General features: G+C 36.2%; 2 protein-coding genes across 2 annotated transcripts; both read right to left on the minus strand.

Moving 5' to 3' along the window:
- Positions 1-3943: 3943 nt before the first annotated feature.
- Positions 3944-12509, minus strand: LOC120292948 (disease resistance protein RPV1-like). Its single transcript, XM_039311534.1, has 8 exons — positions 12254-12509; positions 11861-11953; positions 10375-10978; positions 8576-9679; positions 8134-8421; positions 6428-8047; positions 4073-4132; positions 3944-3952 (listed from the first exon to the last, which is right to left on the minus strand). Exons 4-8 carry the CDS (start codon positions 9119-9121, stop codon positions 3944-3946), a joined length of 2523 nt encoding a protein of 840 aa, XP_039167468.1. The 5' UTR covers positions 9122-9679; positions 10375-10978; positions 11861-11953; positions 12254-12509.
- Positions 9130-10847, minus strand: LOC120292949 (disease resistance protein RUN1-like). The gene is made up of 2 exons (XM_039311535.1): positions 10375-10847; positions 9130-9679 (listed from the first exon to the last, which is right to left on the minus strand). The coding sequence occupies exons 1-2, from the start codon at positions 10845-10847 to the stop codon at positions 9130-9132; spliced, it is 1023 nt and encodes a 340-aa protein (XP_039167469.1).
- Positions 12510-17800: the final 5291 nt, after the last annotated feature.

The raw sequence follows: 17800 nt of genomic DNA on the forward strand, positions 1-17800 counted from the left end.
TTTGAAATCTTCAGAATGGATGCGCAAGGAAGGAGGTAACGACTTGTTACGGATATGAAAAAAAAAAAAAGGAAGAAAAGGCCAAGCTATTTCTGGTTCAAACTCGATCGAAACGCGTTAAAGGGGCCTATGTCAAACCCATTTAGATTCATTTTTAACTACTCTTTGTTTTTTAAACCTCATTTGTTTAACTCCTTCATAGAATTAGAGTGACCCATTTGAAATCTAGCCCAATAAATGAGTAAAAAAAGGGGTTAACGGACCCATTTCGCCACTTTGAATGAAGATTAATATTTGCGAGGACAACCAATTGTGGGATAAATAATGTTGGAGGTGTGAAGATTAATTTATTGATGTAATCTGCGAAATTAATGTGGCACCAAGACTCATCACATGCTCGAAAAGGGGACACGTACAAAAATTCCCGAACCTATTATTCAACCATTAATCCAGCTCTAAATCTTTTAATTATGTCAATTTAATTTTAAACTTTTCAACGATTTGCCAATGCAATTCTTTGGCTCAATTTTGGTTGGAAATCATTAATATAAATGTTTGTGTTTATGTGGTATGATCGGCGTTGACATAGATATTTTTAATATTTTTTCCTTTCCTTTTTTATTTTATTTATTTTTCCTTTATCTTGATTGGCCATAGGCGAGGGCTGCATTTTTTTCAATTGTAGGCAAAGGTTGCCCTTGTTGGCCACAAGCAAACTAGAAAGGTGCCTAGCAAGGGGCGGCAACACCCTTGCCCATATGGTGAGGGTGATAACAACCCTTGCCCTTGCTAGATCGGTGTGGGCAATGGTCTTTAAAAGAGGGCTAGCTGCTTTTTGTTGATAACGGGGAAAAATGAAAAAAAAGATAAAGAAAATAAAATTATATATATGAAATGGAAAATTTAAAATTTGCAAAAATTATCCATGTCAACGTATCGGCTTATGACCAAAAAAAAGTACCGGCTAGCGTTCACATCAAAGACTTTTTTTTTTTATCAAAATTGACCGAGTGACTAAATAGTAAATCATCAAAATAATTCCGATTATATTATAATTGAAGGTTGATTATTGAATTTATCGTCGTATAAGTTTAAAATTTTTGGACAATTATCCCTGTTCTCGAAAATGACAAATCATTGAAATACCATATTGTGCACATTTGACACTGACATGTATAGGTACATTTTGGAGTAATTCCTCTCCACCGAAGATTGGGTCCCAATCAAATCATAAATCTATTTTAACTTTTCTTTTGATTCTTTTTTGCACAAAGGCTTTTTCTTTCAAATTGGATCATGGATTTTTCTATAATGTGTTTTGGTCATTTAGATTACTAATCGTAGATAGGACTGGTCAAAATAGAATTTGTAATTCGAGAATTTTACTATATTCTATCAATTGTTTGGTGAATTATAGTAATTAAATCGAATATGTTTACATCATATATATATATATATATATATATATTTGTATAAATGATATGTTAGTGTAAATGAACCTAAAATTAAAAAAAATATGATAAAAATCTCTCGCGATACTATTCCCTAATTTATTTTTATTTTCTTCTCTTTTTAATTATTTTATATATTATTTCCTTTTTCCCCTTTATTGTTCTCTAATAAAATTTTATTAAATAGTAAACTAAACTAGTATACCTAAAATACAAAAAAAAAATATCTAAAATATGTAATCAATATAAATATAACTATATTTATTTATTGAATCTATATTATAAGATAGAATTAAAGTTGAACATATAAATGAAAATAAGATAAAATTAAAAACAATATTTTTAATTTTTGTTATTTTGAATTTCTTATATGAATTCAAATATTATTAATATAGAAATTTATATATATTTTGTTAATTTGATAAGTTTTTATTTGAGAAAAAATAACTTTCCAATTTTTGATATTAGAAATCCTATTAACATTTATCCTACATCTCCCATGAAATAATTTTATCCGACCTATATTCCTCTTTATATCATATTTTATCCTATATTAAGTAGGCACCGCATACAAAGATATAATAAATTTTATCATATCTTTAAATTTTATCTTGATTGACAAACTTACCTAAGGGCAATCGATCATTCAACATGTTAAAAGGTGCATTTCAATTGGATTGGGATAAGCTAACGTAAACTCTAAAGGACTTATCAGGCTTTAGGAGGAGCAATTTTTGTCCCAAACACAAAGAAAAAAGATTAGAAATATAGAATATACTCTTCACCCACGATCAAAGCAGATAAAGAAACAATTAAAAAAAAAAAAAAAAGGATGATAAGATAAATGATCTTTAAATGTTAACTAAATGCGTGATGTGATAAAATTTAAATTTATTCATTTTTATACAATCTATGGATTAAATGTATCAAAAGTTTGATAATCACATTAAATAGATTAAAAGTTTATGAACAATATTACACATTAGATTAAAATTTATGGACCATATTAAACAAATTTAAAGTTCAAGCCTTACCAAAAAAAGAAAAATTTAAAGTTCAAGGATGACATTGCACATTAAGTCAACGTTTAAGTATCATTTATGTTATTTATCCTTACAAAAACAATTAAAGCCATTGGTTAGCAACTACCACACCACAACCTTCATCTATTGTTATGGCCATTATTGTTGTCACATCAGACATTTATTAATAAAAAGTCGTGATGTGACTAATAGCACCATTCTTTCTTGTTGTATACTATTGTGGTATCATTGCTTGTGATCAAATGCAATCTTAATTTGACTTAATGGATTAGCATGAGCTACAACTTTAGAAACTATATTGAATTTAGCATTATTTTAAATTCAATTAGATTACGTAGAGCTTAGGGATTGATCAATTAAGAGCACAAAGGTAGCGTCCTTCCAATTATTGTCCAGTTGCGACTGCTGACTTTAAATAACAAATAACATAAACTGTTATTTATTACATCGCCTCACAAGTAAAATGAAAAAATAGGGAATAACAAATAAAAAGCTTCAACTTAAGAGACGAGAAGCTTACATTTCGAGAGTTCCTTTCTTTGCGTTTGAATTATTGCTTCGGATTTCTAAATATCCACTAAAATAATTGCCATCCACTTCATTTCATTGTACGAACCACATCGGCAAAGTAACGATGCGGACTCATCGTCGAAGATGGACATTTTCCAACTAGGTGATTTTACCAACCAAATATTTGGAAGAAAAAGAATTTTTAACTCTCATCTGGACATTAATTAACTTTAGTCAAACTACGATTACCTGTCATGCTGAAACTTGTAGAGGAATGTTTGACATGAACTATGGTTCTTAACTCTTGACTTTACTTTAATTGTTCGAGTTAAATCAATCTTCAAGAATGTTATTTTTCCTTAACTTTTCCATGTTAAATTTTCAAATATGATTCAAAATTTTAATAATATCCTATCCCAATGTTTGTATATGTTTCAAGGTTTTTTACGCTAAAATCAGATTTAAACGCGTGCACCACAAAATTTGAAAGGAAATGTTAAAATTATGAAGTAAAGCTATTCCAAACACAACAAAAGACAAGTATAGCATCTAAAGCCAATTAAACATATTTCATATTTTCTCAAGAATATCAATAGTTGGGCTCACTTGCTTTATCATATTTACTATTGTTGAGGAAGAGTTAAGAATCTTACATCCCAAGAACTATTAATACACACAAAGTACAGAATGCGGTAAATTGGCGTGCACTATCATTCTCGGCCATCACAAGAATTCATTCTTTCACAAAAAGACATAATTCCTCACCTCATCTACTCTAACAAAGACAAACGTATCAGCAGCAATTTACCTGTACTTTTAATTCAATACATCAATATTATCAGCTAATTTAGATGAATTGAGATTGTAACATAAAGCATTGAAAACGGATCAAGGCCGTGAGGTCATCAGAAATGACTTAACGGTTAATATCAATTAGATTTATGCAACCTGCACAATAAGTACAGGGAATCATTCAAGCAGACAACATGAACTCAAGTCAGATTTGAAGCCAAATTCATGCTGATGCAATTCAGTCATTTCATCAAACATGTGGTGATCAGTTCAGACGAGATCTAACTCCAGCATCGAAGCATCTATTCCAATCCAAGGTATCACAACAGCATCAAACTGAGTTCAGATCATTAATAAATCATTAATCAGAGGCGATTTCACCCAAATCTCAATAAGACTTCTCCGCCTTTTTTTCTGTTCTATGCAAGAATAGCTGAGAGCAAAAGCATATGAAGGTAACGTGCAATTACCGGTCACGAACTGTGATTGGACTAGAAATAGGAAGTCCTGGAAGCGCGCCCGTGACAATGCCAGCGAAGGAGTGTCCGACGGACCCTGAGTGCTTCAGACTTGTCAGCCAAAAAACAGAGTGAAATGGAGTATTGGCGCGACTCCAAAACGGTGAACTGGCAATGGCGACTGTACTTGTTTGGTGACCGGCGTTGGAGCGAGAGAAATGAATTGACCAGAGGAATCGAGAGGGAGGATTTTCCAGCTTCCAATGTGTGCTCTCTGCTGCTTGTTCTCGGTTCTACGAATCTGTAACTCCAGGGGTCAGCGATGAGAAGCAAGTGCCGGTAAATGCTTGTGATCAGAGATGGTGGATTCCAGCGTCGACCAGTAGTAGAGAAGCTTCGAGGCTCCTTTCTCACGCCTCTGTTTTTTTTTTTTTTGGGGGGGGCAGCAGGGCAGAGGGGAATTTGTGGATTGAGAGAGGATAATTTACTTCGCTCTATTTTAATCGAGAGAGAGAGAGAGAGATCTGTCACTGATGCAACCCAATCCATGTGCTTTCAAAAGTTGCTAAACTCTCTTGGTGCCTAACATGTGACACTAGTTGTCTTCAAAACCTAAGAGGCGTCTACAACACGCATAAGTCCAACCAAAGCAGGAATCCTGAAAAAATTACAAAGAAATATCAAGAGAAAAAGTTTGACAAAGGAATAACACATTAAAATTAGGCAGTCTAGTTAATCAGAAAGATGATAGTATGATATTCGATTCCTTGAAAGGATACACTAATGAAAGTTAAGACAGAGTCATTGTATAAGTTGCGGTTGAAGTTCAAAAAGGAATCTACATCAAAGAAGAGAAACAATATCATGTTAGATGGTGTTTCAATTCCATGGAGCATACTTTAAGATTAAGGAACAAGTTTCTAAATGCAGATTATGCGTAAAATGAGTTTAATTTCTCATACTTCTAAGTGCAGACAATTTGTGTCCAGCAACCAACTGGGTTTCGATTCAAACCAGTTGATCCATGATGTTAATGCCCAGCATTAAGCACCTAAGATATGAAATTCTTGCCACATGGGCAAGGCAATATCATATTAGCAGAAAAATGCCAGACCTAGAAAACATTATCATATGGCCATATACAGACAAGTCGAAGGCAGTGCAACACACATTAATATGGATTAGCACCCGTCAGATCCATTCTCGAAGAAATAAAGAAGATCAAAGATCGATCTTTGATCCCATCAAGACACATTTTTTGTAGGAAAATACAAAATCAAAGTGCAAATTTTCCACAAGAACGATAATAAAAGCTGTCGCCAAGATGTGGCTAGAATAGATAAATTTCCAGAAAAAAGCTATAAGCCAAGAAGTGTCTTAAGGAGTTTCATGGAATTTTAATGTGTACATCTCCTAAAACTGATGAATATTATTCGATGTCTTTGCATAAGTCACATATTTCATAACTTCACTTGAGCGAAAGTTATCATCAAAATATTGTTAGCAAAATATTTGAATTCACTTGCCAATGTAAATAAATTTTGTCACGTAAAACGCCTAATATTTATGACATCTGCAGTAACTCATCGATTTATTTACTGTATATTCACTTAAAAATCACAAATATCATACAAAGGTAGAACTTGTGTCACGGACCTCGATTTTCCCGAAAACAAACCCATTTCCCTTCACTTTAATTTAGGTTGACAATTTATTGTAAACATTAATATATTTGATTTATTAATGAATTATAAAAATAAAAATTGATAAGTTAGATAAAAATTGTTAATTTACATTCTATAAACAAATCAGTAATTCATAGAAGTACTGATAAGACACCAACAAGTAACTTAAAAATAAAAAGTCGTCAAGTTTCTTTCTTACCAACAATAGAGACCAACGCATGTTTGCTTTTCACTTTTCGCAAATATGATCTATTCAGAAATTGAGTTCATTTTTGTTGATGGCCTTTCAAATCTTTTCAGTATATATATAGCAAATTCGTAGACAAGCAATATAGAATTATATCAACACACCAAATGTTTACTACGTATTAAGCGATATAGAGATGGGAGTAAGCAAACAGGCGGAGAATCAGGCCGTTGTTGCCATCCATCGAGAAATGAGGGGAGGAAAAAAGAAGAAACAGAGAAAGGAGAAGGTTCAAACCCACCTTATAATTCTTGTAAGACTGCACAGAGCCATCGAAATTTTCATTAGCCCCGAAATATTTCCGGCCGTGTCTGCTGTATATGTGGCAATCATCTGGCAATTTGGTGTTTGACACATTAATCGACCCTTTCAATCGTGGGCAGTCACGAATTACTAACTTCCGCAAAAACTCCAACTCGTCAAGGCCCTCGATAACCTGTAGCTCAATGCAGTGCTCGATGCGTAGACTCTCGAGCTTCTTTAAGTGTGATAAACCACGAACACTTTGCAAATAATCACAATCATCAACCGCAAATGAAAGCCACAATTCCGATGCACCAAGTACTTGTACTTGGAGTATCTTTGGGCACGCCCGAAGGGTGAAATGTCTCAACTTATATAATACTCTTGACAGAAGAATTAGGGTCCCTTCCTCAGTAATCAACTCATTAGCAGACTCTATTTCACCCGCGTACGCTAGCCTTCCCAAGGACTTGCACGATCCGATGGAAAATAGTTCCAATAATTCAAACACCCCAGCAAATTGGATCTCAACTAGCTTTGAGCAAGATTGTATACGGACGGTTTTGAGCTTCCTCATGTTTGATAGCCCGAATCTCTCAAGAGATCTACTGCCAAACAAAACCAACTCTGCTAAATTTTGAAGTAGAAGCCCGTTTAGTTGAATTTCTTGCACTCGACACACAAAGAGATCTAATCTTGACAAATTTTCTAATTTGGATGAGAGTGATATGGTTGAATTGAAGCCAATAAGGGTTAAATTTAGCAGAGACACTGGAAGTCGTGTGAGTGTTCGAAAGTCCATATCAGACAAATCCAGTTCCTTTAATTGAGAAAGGGAACCCAACTCAGAAGGAGCAGGGACATTGAGAAGTCTCAAGGTCAACTGATTCAGTTTGGATAACCTCTCAATCCACCCTAAGTCACCGGTATAAATTTTACCTCCTTGTCTCCCACCATAGTTCTCAGATAGGTACAACATAACCAAATTAGTCAAATTTGAAAGGTCTGGGATCACCCGTAACGAATTGGATGACACTTTTAGATTCTTCAAACTTGTAGGAAGTGTCGGTAGTTCTTGAATCTCATTACATCTCATCAACACGAGAGTTTGCAGGCAAGGAAGCAGATTTATTGTCTCCGGAACTTCACTGATGCAAGTGCCCGTCAAGCATAGGACTCTTATATTAGGCAAACTTCCTATTGCCGAAGGAAGTCGACCTTCTAAACCCCAACTACTAATTCGAAGCACTTCTAGATTCTGAGGCATTATAGGACTAGGTAACGCCCATGAATTTAGTCCAACGTTAAAATGCAACTCCCGTAATGATTTCAACTTCCATACGGAATCTGGGAATCGAGTCAGTGGACAATCTTTAACAGAGAAGTGTTTCAAATTCACAAGGTTCTCGATCTCTCTAGGCAAATCTTCAAGAGAACGACAAGACCTAATCTTCAGATCAATCAGAGACTCCAACTTTCCAATAGAGCCACCAATTTTCCTCAAATTATCACATGATTCGATTATAAGCCTCTCTAAATTTGGGCATCCGGAGAAGTCTGGCATTCTGTTTATGTTGCGACACCCTTTAAGAGAAAGAACTTTCAATTTTCCTGCCATCTGTCAAAATAAATGCAATATTCAATTGATGAACATTCAAATATTACTTCCAAAGAAAATAAAATAGAAATAAGCACATTACATACCTTGACTAAGCTCTGTAGCTTCGAATTACCTATGCAGGCACCGTTTGAACATTCAAGAACGACCACATTCTTTAAGCAAATATTGGCTGGCTTAAAAAACAAGTGAGGAGGATTTCTCCAAATAATCCACCTTAAATTGGTAAGACTATTCAGTAAGTTACCGCTGAAGGTTCCCGAATCTAATTTGAGGTACCTTAGATGTTCAAATCTTCCAATCTCTTCGCTTTTAATAGCGACCTTAGGTTTATCGCCTAGATCAAGATCCAGTGCTTGAACGTTCTTCTTCATCTGCAGTTAAGAGCAAGAAATGAGGGATAGTTAGTATTTCATTTCAAAAGAAAAGGATTACAATGGGAAAACGAGTAAGGAGAAGAGAAAATCCTCGTGCAATATAGAGAAATTTTAGTAGTGAAACTAATAGTTTTTTCCTAAGGTATATTACCTCCTTTGTTCTTATTGCATCCAGGACCTCCTCGTGAATCCATATCCTACTCCGCTCTCCAGGATTTGCTGGATTTTCTTGACGAACTATTTCCCTTCCGAGATCTCTGAGTTGATCGTGCATCCAAAATGCATTTTCCACAATCTTTACCAACGACATGCTAACAAGGACATCAAGTCCTGTATCTGGGAAAAAATCACAATCTTTCCACATGTACATTGGATACATCATATGCTCACCAATGAAAAAGCATGCAACATCGAGGAAAATTTGTTGTTGCTCGAAAGTTAAGGCATCATAACTGATCTTCAACTTTCCAAAAACATCTTCATGAGGTGCTTTGCTTAACTTATCCAATGTTTCGTTCCATATTTGTTGCCTTCTCTCAAAGAGGAATGAACCAATTACTTCAATTGCCAACGGAAGTCTCCCAGTGGCGGATACGATTTCCCTAGAAAGTTCCTTGTAATCATCAGATGGAGAGTCTTTGTTAAATGCATGCCTACTAAAAAGCTCAAGTGCATAATCACTACTCATCACCTTCATTTCATATTCTAAGATTTGACAGTTTGGTCTCTGACTCGGAAAACATCTTTATTCCTAGTTGTAATCAATATTCGAGATCCCGGATACAAACTACTCCTTCCAACTAATTCCTCCACTTGTTTGTTGTTGGCAACATCATCAAGTACAATGAGGACTTTCTTATTGTTAAGTGCTTCTTCAATCCTCTTTGTTCCATAATCAATTTCGTCAATGCTCCTTGCTCTTTCAGGATGGCCGATTTCGGATAATAATTTTTTTTGCAACTCAATTAAGCCATTAGTACTTGACGACTTCGCTTGAATATTTTCAAGGAAACAACACCACTTTCCAAAATGAAAAGAGAGTTGGTTGAAAACCACCTTGGCAAGAGTCGTTTTACCGATACCTCCCATGCCATAAATTCCAATGAGCCGCACACCGCCAAAATTAACGTCTAACAATTCATTTACCGCCATCACGCGATCATCAATTCCAACTAAATTTTCAGTCACTGATCTATGTTTTATCTTCAGCTTTTTCACAACCTCCTCAACTACCAATTTAATCACATCGACATAGCTGCCACAATGGGGGAAAAAAATTAGTGAGGGAAAAATGCAAAATCATGATTACCCGATTAGAAGTGATGTTATTCAAGCACCAAATAAGCTACAAATTATTCGGACGACAAATGGGACCTTTAACCTAGAAGTGACCTTCTAAAGAGTCTATATTGGACATTAACATCCCACCAAAACATACTTTTAATGCATTTGGCAATGCATGTGTCTTTCCATAGCCCAAAACATAACTTGATTCCAGCATGAGATTAGCAATCTTGGAACTATATTGGTAACACTTGCGAAAATAGATGTATAAATATTTAGACTGCTAAATTGATATTTTGTGATTTATGTTCAAGCAAAAACTATAGAAATTGGACCAGGTGTACCCAAGAGGAGAAATGTTTAATGTATTGAAAGATTAAACAATCAGATAGGATTGTGCACGGCATTTTCATTATCCCATTCTTTTTCTTCCCACTGCCAACAATCAATCATTAGTTTAGCTACCTACCTATTACATAATAGTTCGCCCACTATATAAGGTGACCTTGCTAAGCAGTTTCACCTTTTGTGACTAATGTAGCATAGGTTTGTTCATTTAATAATACTATAGTAGAAGCCCCACCTCAATCGTACTCGAATCTTCACATCTATGATCCAGTGTTAAGGAAAATTGGGAAAGCAAACATCTTGAAGCAGCCAGCTTACCCTTTGTACTTCTTCACTTCCCACCCCTTTATCGCATCAACCTCCATGAGAGCCTTTCTCCAAGCATCTGCTTGCTCAGTACTCAACTTCTTCTCGTGCTCCAAATTCAGTATGGCATCACGATACAACGGAGTTTTCAACTTAACATCGTCGGGTTCCACATCGAAGAAAATAGGTAGGATCTCTTTTTCACCTTCTGAGATGGAAGTGTTTGCCACGATTTGCACGAGCTCGCGGAGGCACCATTGGCTCGAAGCATAGGTCCGAGAGAAGACGGGTATGTAGATCCTGGAGTTGTCAATCGCTCGTTGAAGCGATCCATCAATCCTTTCACCGGCACGAACCTCTTCATCATCTCGGAAGACGCATATTCCACTGTCGTTCAAGCTATGAAATAAGACGTCAGTGAATCCAATACGAGTATCAGGTCCTCTAAAGCTTAGAAACACTTGGTACTTGCTTCCTAACGACATTCCTTCATCTGAGCTCAGCATAGCATTAGTTTCTCTGCTTAGTGTCTCTCTCTTGCCGTTTGTGTGGGCTAGGGTGTGCCTGAAGAAGGAATGTGATCCTTCGTTGGCCCTTTGGTGGTACTGAGACTGACCTAATGTTTTCAATGGAGAATGTGGTTGTGTCAACATCAACATGTACTTTAAAAGAAATTATCTAAAGAACATTGATATTCTTTCATTGACCAGTGCGTAAAGAATCGAACATGAAATTAGAGGGCTGGAAAGAAAATCCAATCTCAAAGGTAGGGAAGGAAACGTTGATCAAAGCTGTGATACAAGCTCTTCCTCAATATGCAATGTCAATTTTCAAACTCCCAGTATCGATATGTCAGTCTACAGAGAAAAGAATTGCTGCATTTTGGTAGAAAAATAGTGAATCTAGAAGTGGTCTTCATTGGACGAGATGGCAAGTGCTCAAAACTGGGAAAGACAAAGGGGGAATGGGCTTCAAGGATTTACGGGCTTTTAATAAAGCAATGCTCGGGAAGCAAGCATGGAGGCTTTCTCAGAATCAGTCATATGGGTACAGGAAAAAGCATCGACATCCGGGAAGACAGATGGTTAAAAAGAGGAACCATAGGGGGTCCGGCAAACTTCAGTGGCCCAACTAAAGTTGCTGATTTAATCAGAGAAGAGGAGAAAAGGTGGGATGTTCACACTCAGAAGACTTTTTGATGAACAAATAATAAGTGAAGTCCTAGCAGTGCCGCTTAATTCATGTGCTACAGAAAATAGATTGATGTGGATGGCTACTAAATCAGTTGCCTACACGGTGAAAAGCGCCTATAATCTTATTAGAGAGTCAGAAAACCCACAACACAGCATGCAAGCGACGTCACCATTTCAGCCATCCCGCAAACTATGGTACCATATTGGGAACATGAAGACCCCCTTCTTAAATTAGGATTTTTCTCAGGAGTATATGTCAAAATGCTCTTCCCACAACACAAAATCTATATCGCAGAAAATCTTACCTCGGCCAGCATGCCCAATCTGTAATCAAGAGGCAGAATTAATGGAACATCTATTCTTGCTTTGTCCATGGATGAACTCAATTTGGTCGGATCCTGAAGTAAAAATCCAAATTCCGCGTCAAAACCTTTTGCGAATTGAGGTTTGGCTCCAACACATAATTGAACAGCCAGAAAATTCACTGACTTTCGAAGAAATTGCAACCCTTTTGAGGTTCATTTCGAAAGCAAGGAATGACTTTGTATTTCGAAGGTTAACCCCCAAATTCGAGAAACCCTAATTGACTCGGCAGGAGCATTACTCAGCAATTTCAACAAGTGGAACAAGCAAAGTTCGAAACTTTACATGGGAACGACTCAATCGACTCGAAATTGGATCCCACCGAAGCCTCTTACCTTTAAAAATCAACATCGACGGAGCGTTTATGGAAGGAGCAACGGTAGGGGCCATCATCTCGGGAGTTCTTCGAGACGCGTCGGGAACCGTTCTCGATGGTTTCGCAAAGACGATTCCAGCTTCAACGGCGATCCAGACGGAGTACTTGGCCTTGATCGAAGCTCTGAAATTTTTTCGGTCAAAGTGAGAGATAGATGGAGATCGAATCTGATTTGTCTTTTTTGAACAGGAATCTGATTTGTCTGGAGATGGGGAATGCTGTTCTGCAAGATAAGGACGTGCGATGGGAGCTGCCGTCTTTAACGGGAGAGGCCAGAATTCTGTCCTTGGCCCATTGAGGTCATTATTTTATTTTATTTTATTTTTGCATCTCATTTATTGTCGCTTTGTTGATAAAAAAAAAAATGAAATAAGGAAAAAATGGTCTGCTTGAGGCACTTTTTCTCTAGATATTATAAGATTTTCAGATGGCGCATGATAATTGTTGAAGTGACGAAGTCACGACCTTCTCCTAGTTGCTCAGAATATATAAGAAATATTTCAATGGGAATGATCTGTTTTTTTAGCTCATTTTATTTTATTAAATTTAGTGCACACTTAGCACTGCAGTAGCTTAGCAAACTTATTCATATTATTATATAAAAGCACACAAAAAAAAAAGTAAAGAAAAAAACTACCCCTAAATGGCCGCCTGATGCAAGGTTGCTACGTGTAACACTCACCTAATACTTTGTTCCTTTAAGATCAAAAGGCAATTAAAAAAACTCAGGCCAAATGGCCGACGATAGGCTAGAAAAAAGCAAAGTCGGTCGAAAGAGCCACTAACTTTGATGTCCTTTTTTACTACCTTGATGCCTAGCTTTGTGTGCTGAAACTTGATAGCAAGACACCACTGAACCTTGTCGGACGCACTCCCTCAAAGCTTTGGATATCAGTTCAAGGATTGTTCTAAGGCTACGTTTAGCGCGAAATAAATTCAAAGGGTGTGGATACTTTTATTATGTTTGGTTGCCACATTTGAAAGACTTGTATTTATTCTCTTGCTATATATTTTGCTTAACTAATTATAAGAATTTGGAAATAAAAACGCACATTCCCAATATTGCAACCTACATTAAACTCAAACTTTGCCTGACGAACCATCCGTCGCCATCCCCATTATGCCAAAAATCGTTTTTGTTATACATTTTTTAAAGCAAAAGTACATAACTATCTTAATTCTTGTCAAAGTTAAAATATTAATCAACAAACTATTAAAACCATACGTGAATATGTGAAACTCGAAAATGTCAAAGCACTTGAGCCAAAGATTTAAAAAAATGGTAAAAAGCAAAAAGTAAAAGTCAATGGGAAAGCATATGAACATGTACAAAAATTAGTGTTACAAATTTAAATATTAAATCACGTATTCTTCTAAAAAGAGTAGGAAAATTTAAAAAGTTGGCGAGTATGATAACTAAAAATAGTAACTTAATAGATTACTTGGTAAATATAAAAATAAACATTGATAATAAGCAACTGAAATGAAAATTGGTAACTCAAAATTAATTGGTAACTTGTTCGGAAAAAAATTAGTCACTAAATTGAAGGTTGTAATTTCACATAATAGTTGGTAAATCTAAGGCTATGGTAAGAATGGTAAATAAATTTCTATAAAAATATATATTCGGTTTCTTGACTTATAAATCTCGTTCCGTTGATTTATCATCTAGTTTTTGGTTTCCACTTCCATTCGAGTTAGTTACCAATACTATTTAATTTATTTTAATTTATGAAATTTTTCTTCTCATTTATCAACTTTTGATTGTCTCCCTTACAAATGCTTATCTACATTTATATAATTTTAATAACCTTTACTTTTGTTAGTTATCCATTGTTGCGACCTACCCCTTGAGGTAGGAAAGGGACTCTAATGAGTAGATTTAGGGGTGTTTGTTCATAAAACAGTCCAACTTCGCTTTGTCAAAAGAGACGACCTTCAAAGCAATGTCTAGTTGGTGGGTCATACCTAGTCTATTAATTATGGACGCAAGTTCTCCCAAATCTATACCTCACTTGATAGGAATTCATTTTAAAGTTTTTAGGCAACCTAAAAATGTTATCTAAGGGCACGTTTGTAACGATTACGTCCTGAACCGATTCTAAGTATTTTAGGCCATTTGGTAACCTTTGTCCAAATTTTTTTATTCGGAATAGAATTGCATTTGGTACCGTATTCATTAATTATGTTCCAAATCTATTTCTTTTAATTTTTAAATAATTTTTTTACTTTTTTCCTTTTTTTTTTTCTTTTCTTTTTTTCATTTTTTCTTTTCTTTTTTTTTTTTTTTTCTTTTTTTCTTTTATTTTTCTTTTTCTCATCTTCTTCTTCTTCGGCGGCAACCTCACCGTAGCGTCGCCGGCCTCGGTGAGGCCGGCCTCGTCGGCCGAGCCTCGCCGTAGGCAGGGCGAGGCTCACCTAGCCCCGGTGGCGGTAGGCCTCGTCGGGGTTGGGCGAGGCTGCCGGCCAGCCACCGGGGGGCTAGGCGAGCCTCTCCGGTGGCCAGGTGAGCCTCACTTGGCCACCGGTGGGGCGGGCGCGACGCCCACCCCCGCCCAGCCCTAGCGAGCTCGCCGGACGGCGCGGCGGCCGGGCGGCGGTGGACGGTGGCGGCAAACGGCGGACGGTGGCGGGCGGTGGTGGACGGCGGTCGCGAGATGGCCGAAGGAAAAAGAAAATTTCTTGATTTTGATTCTCAAATTCGTTCCTGGAACAAGAATTAACTTTTTTTTTTTTGTTCTTGATTCTATTCCCAATCTGTTCCCGTGGAACAAAAATTTTACTAAACGCGATTCTAGGCCGAAACCGATTCCGGAACAAAGAGTCGGAATTTGGCCCTGTTTGGATGGTTACCAAACAGGGCCTAAGAGTTGCCACTAGTGTCTTTTTTTGGGGTTCTTCGGCAGCCGCTGGAAGAACCCTTCATGAAGAACACAACCGCTGGAAACTGTCAAGAGGCAGTTATTGTACAAGGAAATGCTAAAGAAAGGAAAACGTGGGGAAAACTGAGAACTCTTCATGAAAAACACAACCGCTGGAAACTGTCAAGAGGCAGTTATTGTACAGCTATTATCGATACCATTAGTCATCTACTAGAAAACGCTACCCCATTAATTTAAATGGTATGGACATAACTGATGCTATTTGTTGCAAACTCATTCAGAGACTAGGGGAAAAAAAAGTCAAATGACTTAGATGGTGCGTTTGTCGGGAGGATTAGCTATGGCTTAATGAAAAGTACATTTATTACTCTCATCATGCTAGAATATAAACGTTAATCTGTCCTTCTTGTGTGATATTGGCTGACTGATACGGAATCGGTTGTGACTCGCAAGCTCTCGTGCTTTGAGAAAGATAAAAGTCGTATTTGATGGCTATTTAGAAGAGGGCCAATCTAATCTTGTCCATGTATCCTCCTGATTCTAATTAATTGAGAGTATATACATTAAATCATATACTCCAGCCACAAATATGTGATGTGTATATTTATAGTAATTATGACGTCAGTGCAATGGTAACATTGCTTTTATTCATAAGCTATACCAAGTCTATTGTAATACCTTGGACCTCATATAATCTCATGAAAAAAAATCAATGGAGTCGAGTTTGCGACACGGGATTACATGATGTAATAAACATGGCAAATTGAATCACTCGTCGATCGAGAATCTCTAAACATGTCAATAGATGTCGCTTAAGTAGTAAGCTTGTGAGTAAATTTTGCCATCCATAATGGATGAAATACAATATGATGCAATTACTAATCAACAACTTGAGGAGGAAAAATTCACACTAATCAGAAATTATGACATGAAAGTAGTGTCATTTTTCCAATACCATGGGCATATACATGACCAATACTTAAGCAAAGGGAGGCCATTTATAAATGACCATACAAGACATCATAACAAAACAAACCGGGGCGTCTTATTATTATTATTATTATTATTATTATTATTATTATTATTATTATTGGTCTTCATCATCTTATATTTGATATCATCAAAGGAGCTAATCAGTTGTACCCCTCGTCCGGTGGTATTGTAGCCATCTTCGAGTAGCTTGCGTCCTGCACATAGACGATGAGTCAAGAAAAACGAAATTTTTATTTATTTATTTAGTTTATTAAATAGGGTAATGCAAAAAATTATATTAATAAAAGTGGGCCAAAACTCTACGTAGCTTTCCAATGCGAAAATTTATGAAAATTATATTGATAAAATAATGTCATATCCAATCACATACAAAATCAAAGGAAAGACAAGATGGATAGGATCCAATGTCAATATTTGAAAGTCTTAAAAGAGGAGAAACTTTTGAATTGCGTCTTTTCAAAACGGGTACCACATGGAAAAAATTTGGATAACTGACAAGTCAAAGGAACTGGACATGTATTGCATCTTTTTGAAAAGATTGAGGACTGTATTTCGTAATCACAACGTTCCAAAATTTTATGGTACCCTATAAAAGAGATTTTGAATTATGAAAATGATTTTTGACAAATATCGTTTAATTGGTCTGGCAAAATCGATAGAACGTCGATCTTGCCTATATGATTAGCATCTTACATAAATTCTGTGTGTATTAAACAAATGACACATATATGCATATAGAAAATGTAAATTATTTTGGACACAGACCAAGTTGAAGCTCTGGAACTGCCTCGGCCACGGCAGAAATGGCCAACTCAGTGGACATGAGCAAGAAAAACACCAAAAAGATTGCCATCACCACCACATTGATGGTCTTGGAGAGGATAAGATCTGCCATTGTATCAAGAGACAAAGTGCTTTTGAAAACAGATGCTTGCTTTTGGGTAAAGGGTTAGGGGTGGAGAGATCTCGTTTTAGGATCAAGTATTTATAGAGAAAGAGAATGGCATGATTGGGGCTTGGTTTGACTCATTCCCTTGCATACTTGGCGTTTCGTGGAGCAGAGGGATAGATTATATTGACTTCTAGGATTACAATGATGCCGGTCTATTTGCGGAGTTGGATACTTTGACAAGTCGTGTTTTCTTGCTTTATCTTTTGAGGGAAAAAAAGAGTCAATTTTAAGCGAATAAATCAAGAACTCATCAAGTACTTCTCTAATTATTAAGTAAGACGCGAGCTAATATTCATGTAGATTGTCCCACCATTTAATGTTTTTTTTCATTTGATGATGTGGAAATCTGATATGTCTCGTGCTTGTAATTCATGCACATCTCTGTTCTTTATGGCTAATTAAACAAAATGGATAAACATGAGTTGCAACTTTATAAAAATGGCGTGTTTAGCATTATTCAACTTCATACAAACTATGTAGAGCTTAGGGTATTGACTAATTAAGAGCACTAAAGTAGCATGCTTTCCAATACGCACAGGCGATTGTTTGAATTCATACGCTGACATATAAATAGTCGTTTTCTTTCATGTTGATTTTTGCACGTTATGCACTTAAAATAAATGTCGCATTATTTACCAATCTTAAATATTATTCAGAAACTTCTCCATTTTTATTTTAT

The sequence above is a fragment of the Eucalyptus grandis genome, chromosome 4 (genome assembly GCF_016545825.1).
Source record: "Eucalyptus grandis isolate ANBG69807.140 chromosome 4, ASM1654582v1, whole genome shotgun sequence".
In the NCBI taxonomy this organism is placed as follows: Eukaryota; Viridiplantae; Streptophyta; class Magnoliopsida; order Myrtales; family Myrtaceae; genus Eucalyptus; species Eucalyptus grandis.

Bases quoted from the DNA above. Each gene is read 5' to 3' on its own strand.
- LOC120292948 (XM_039311534.1), bottom strand. From the start codon at position 9,121: ATGAAGGTGATGAGTAGTGATTATGCACTTGAGCTTTTTAGTAGGCAT. The intron at 8,422-8,575 runs GTAATATACCTT...TCTTAACTGCAG, and splicing joins ATGCAATAAGAACAAAGGAG to ATGAAGAAGAACGTTCAAGC. The intron at 8,048-8,133 runs GTATGTAATGTG...TTATTTTGACAG, and splicing joins AGCTACAGAGCTTAGTCAAG to ATGGCAGGAAAATTGAAAGT.
- LOC120292949 (XM_039311535.1), bottom strand. From the start codon at position 10,847: ATGTCGTTAGGAAGCAAGTACCAAGTGTTTCTAAGCTTTAGAGGACCT. The intron at 9,680-10,374 runs GTAAGCTGGCTG...CCATTGTGGCAG, and splicing joins GAAGTGAAGAAGTACAAAGG to CTATGTCGATGTGATTAAAT.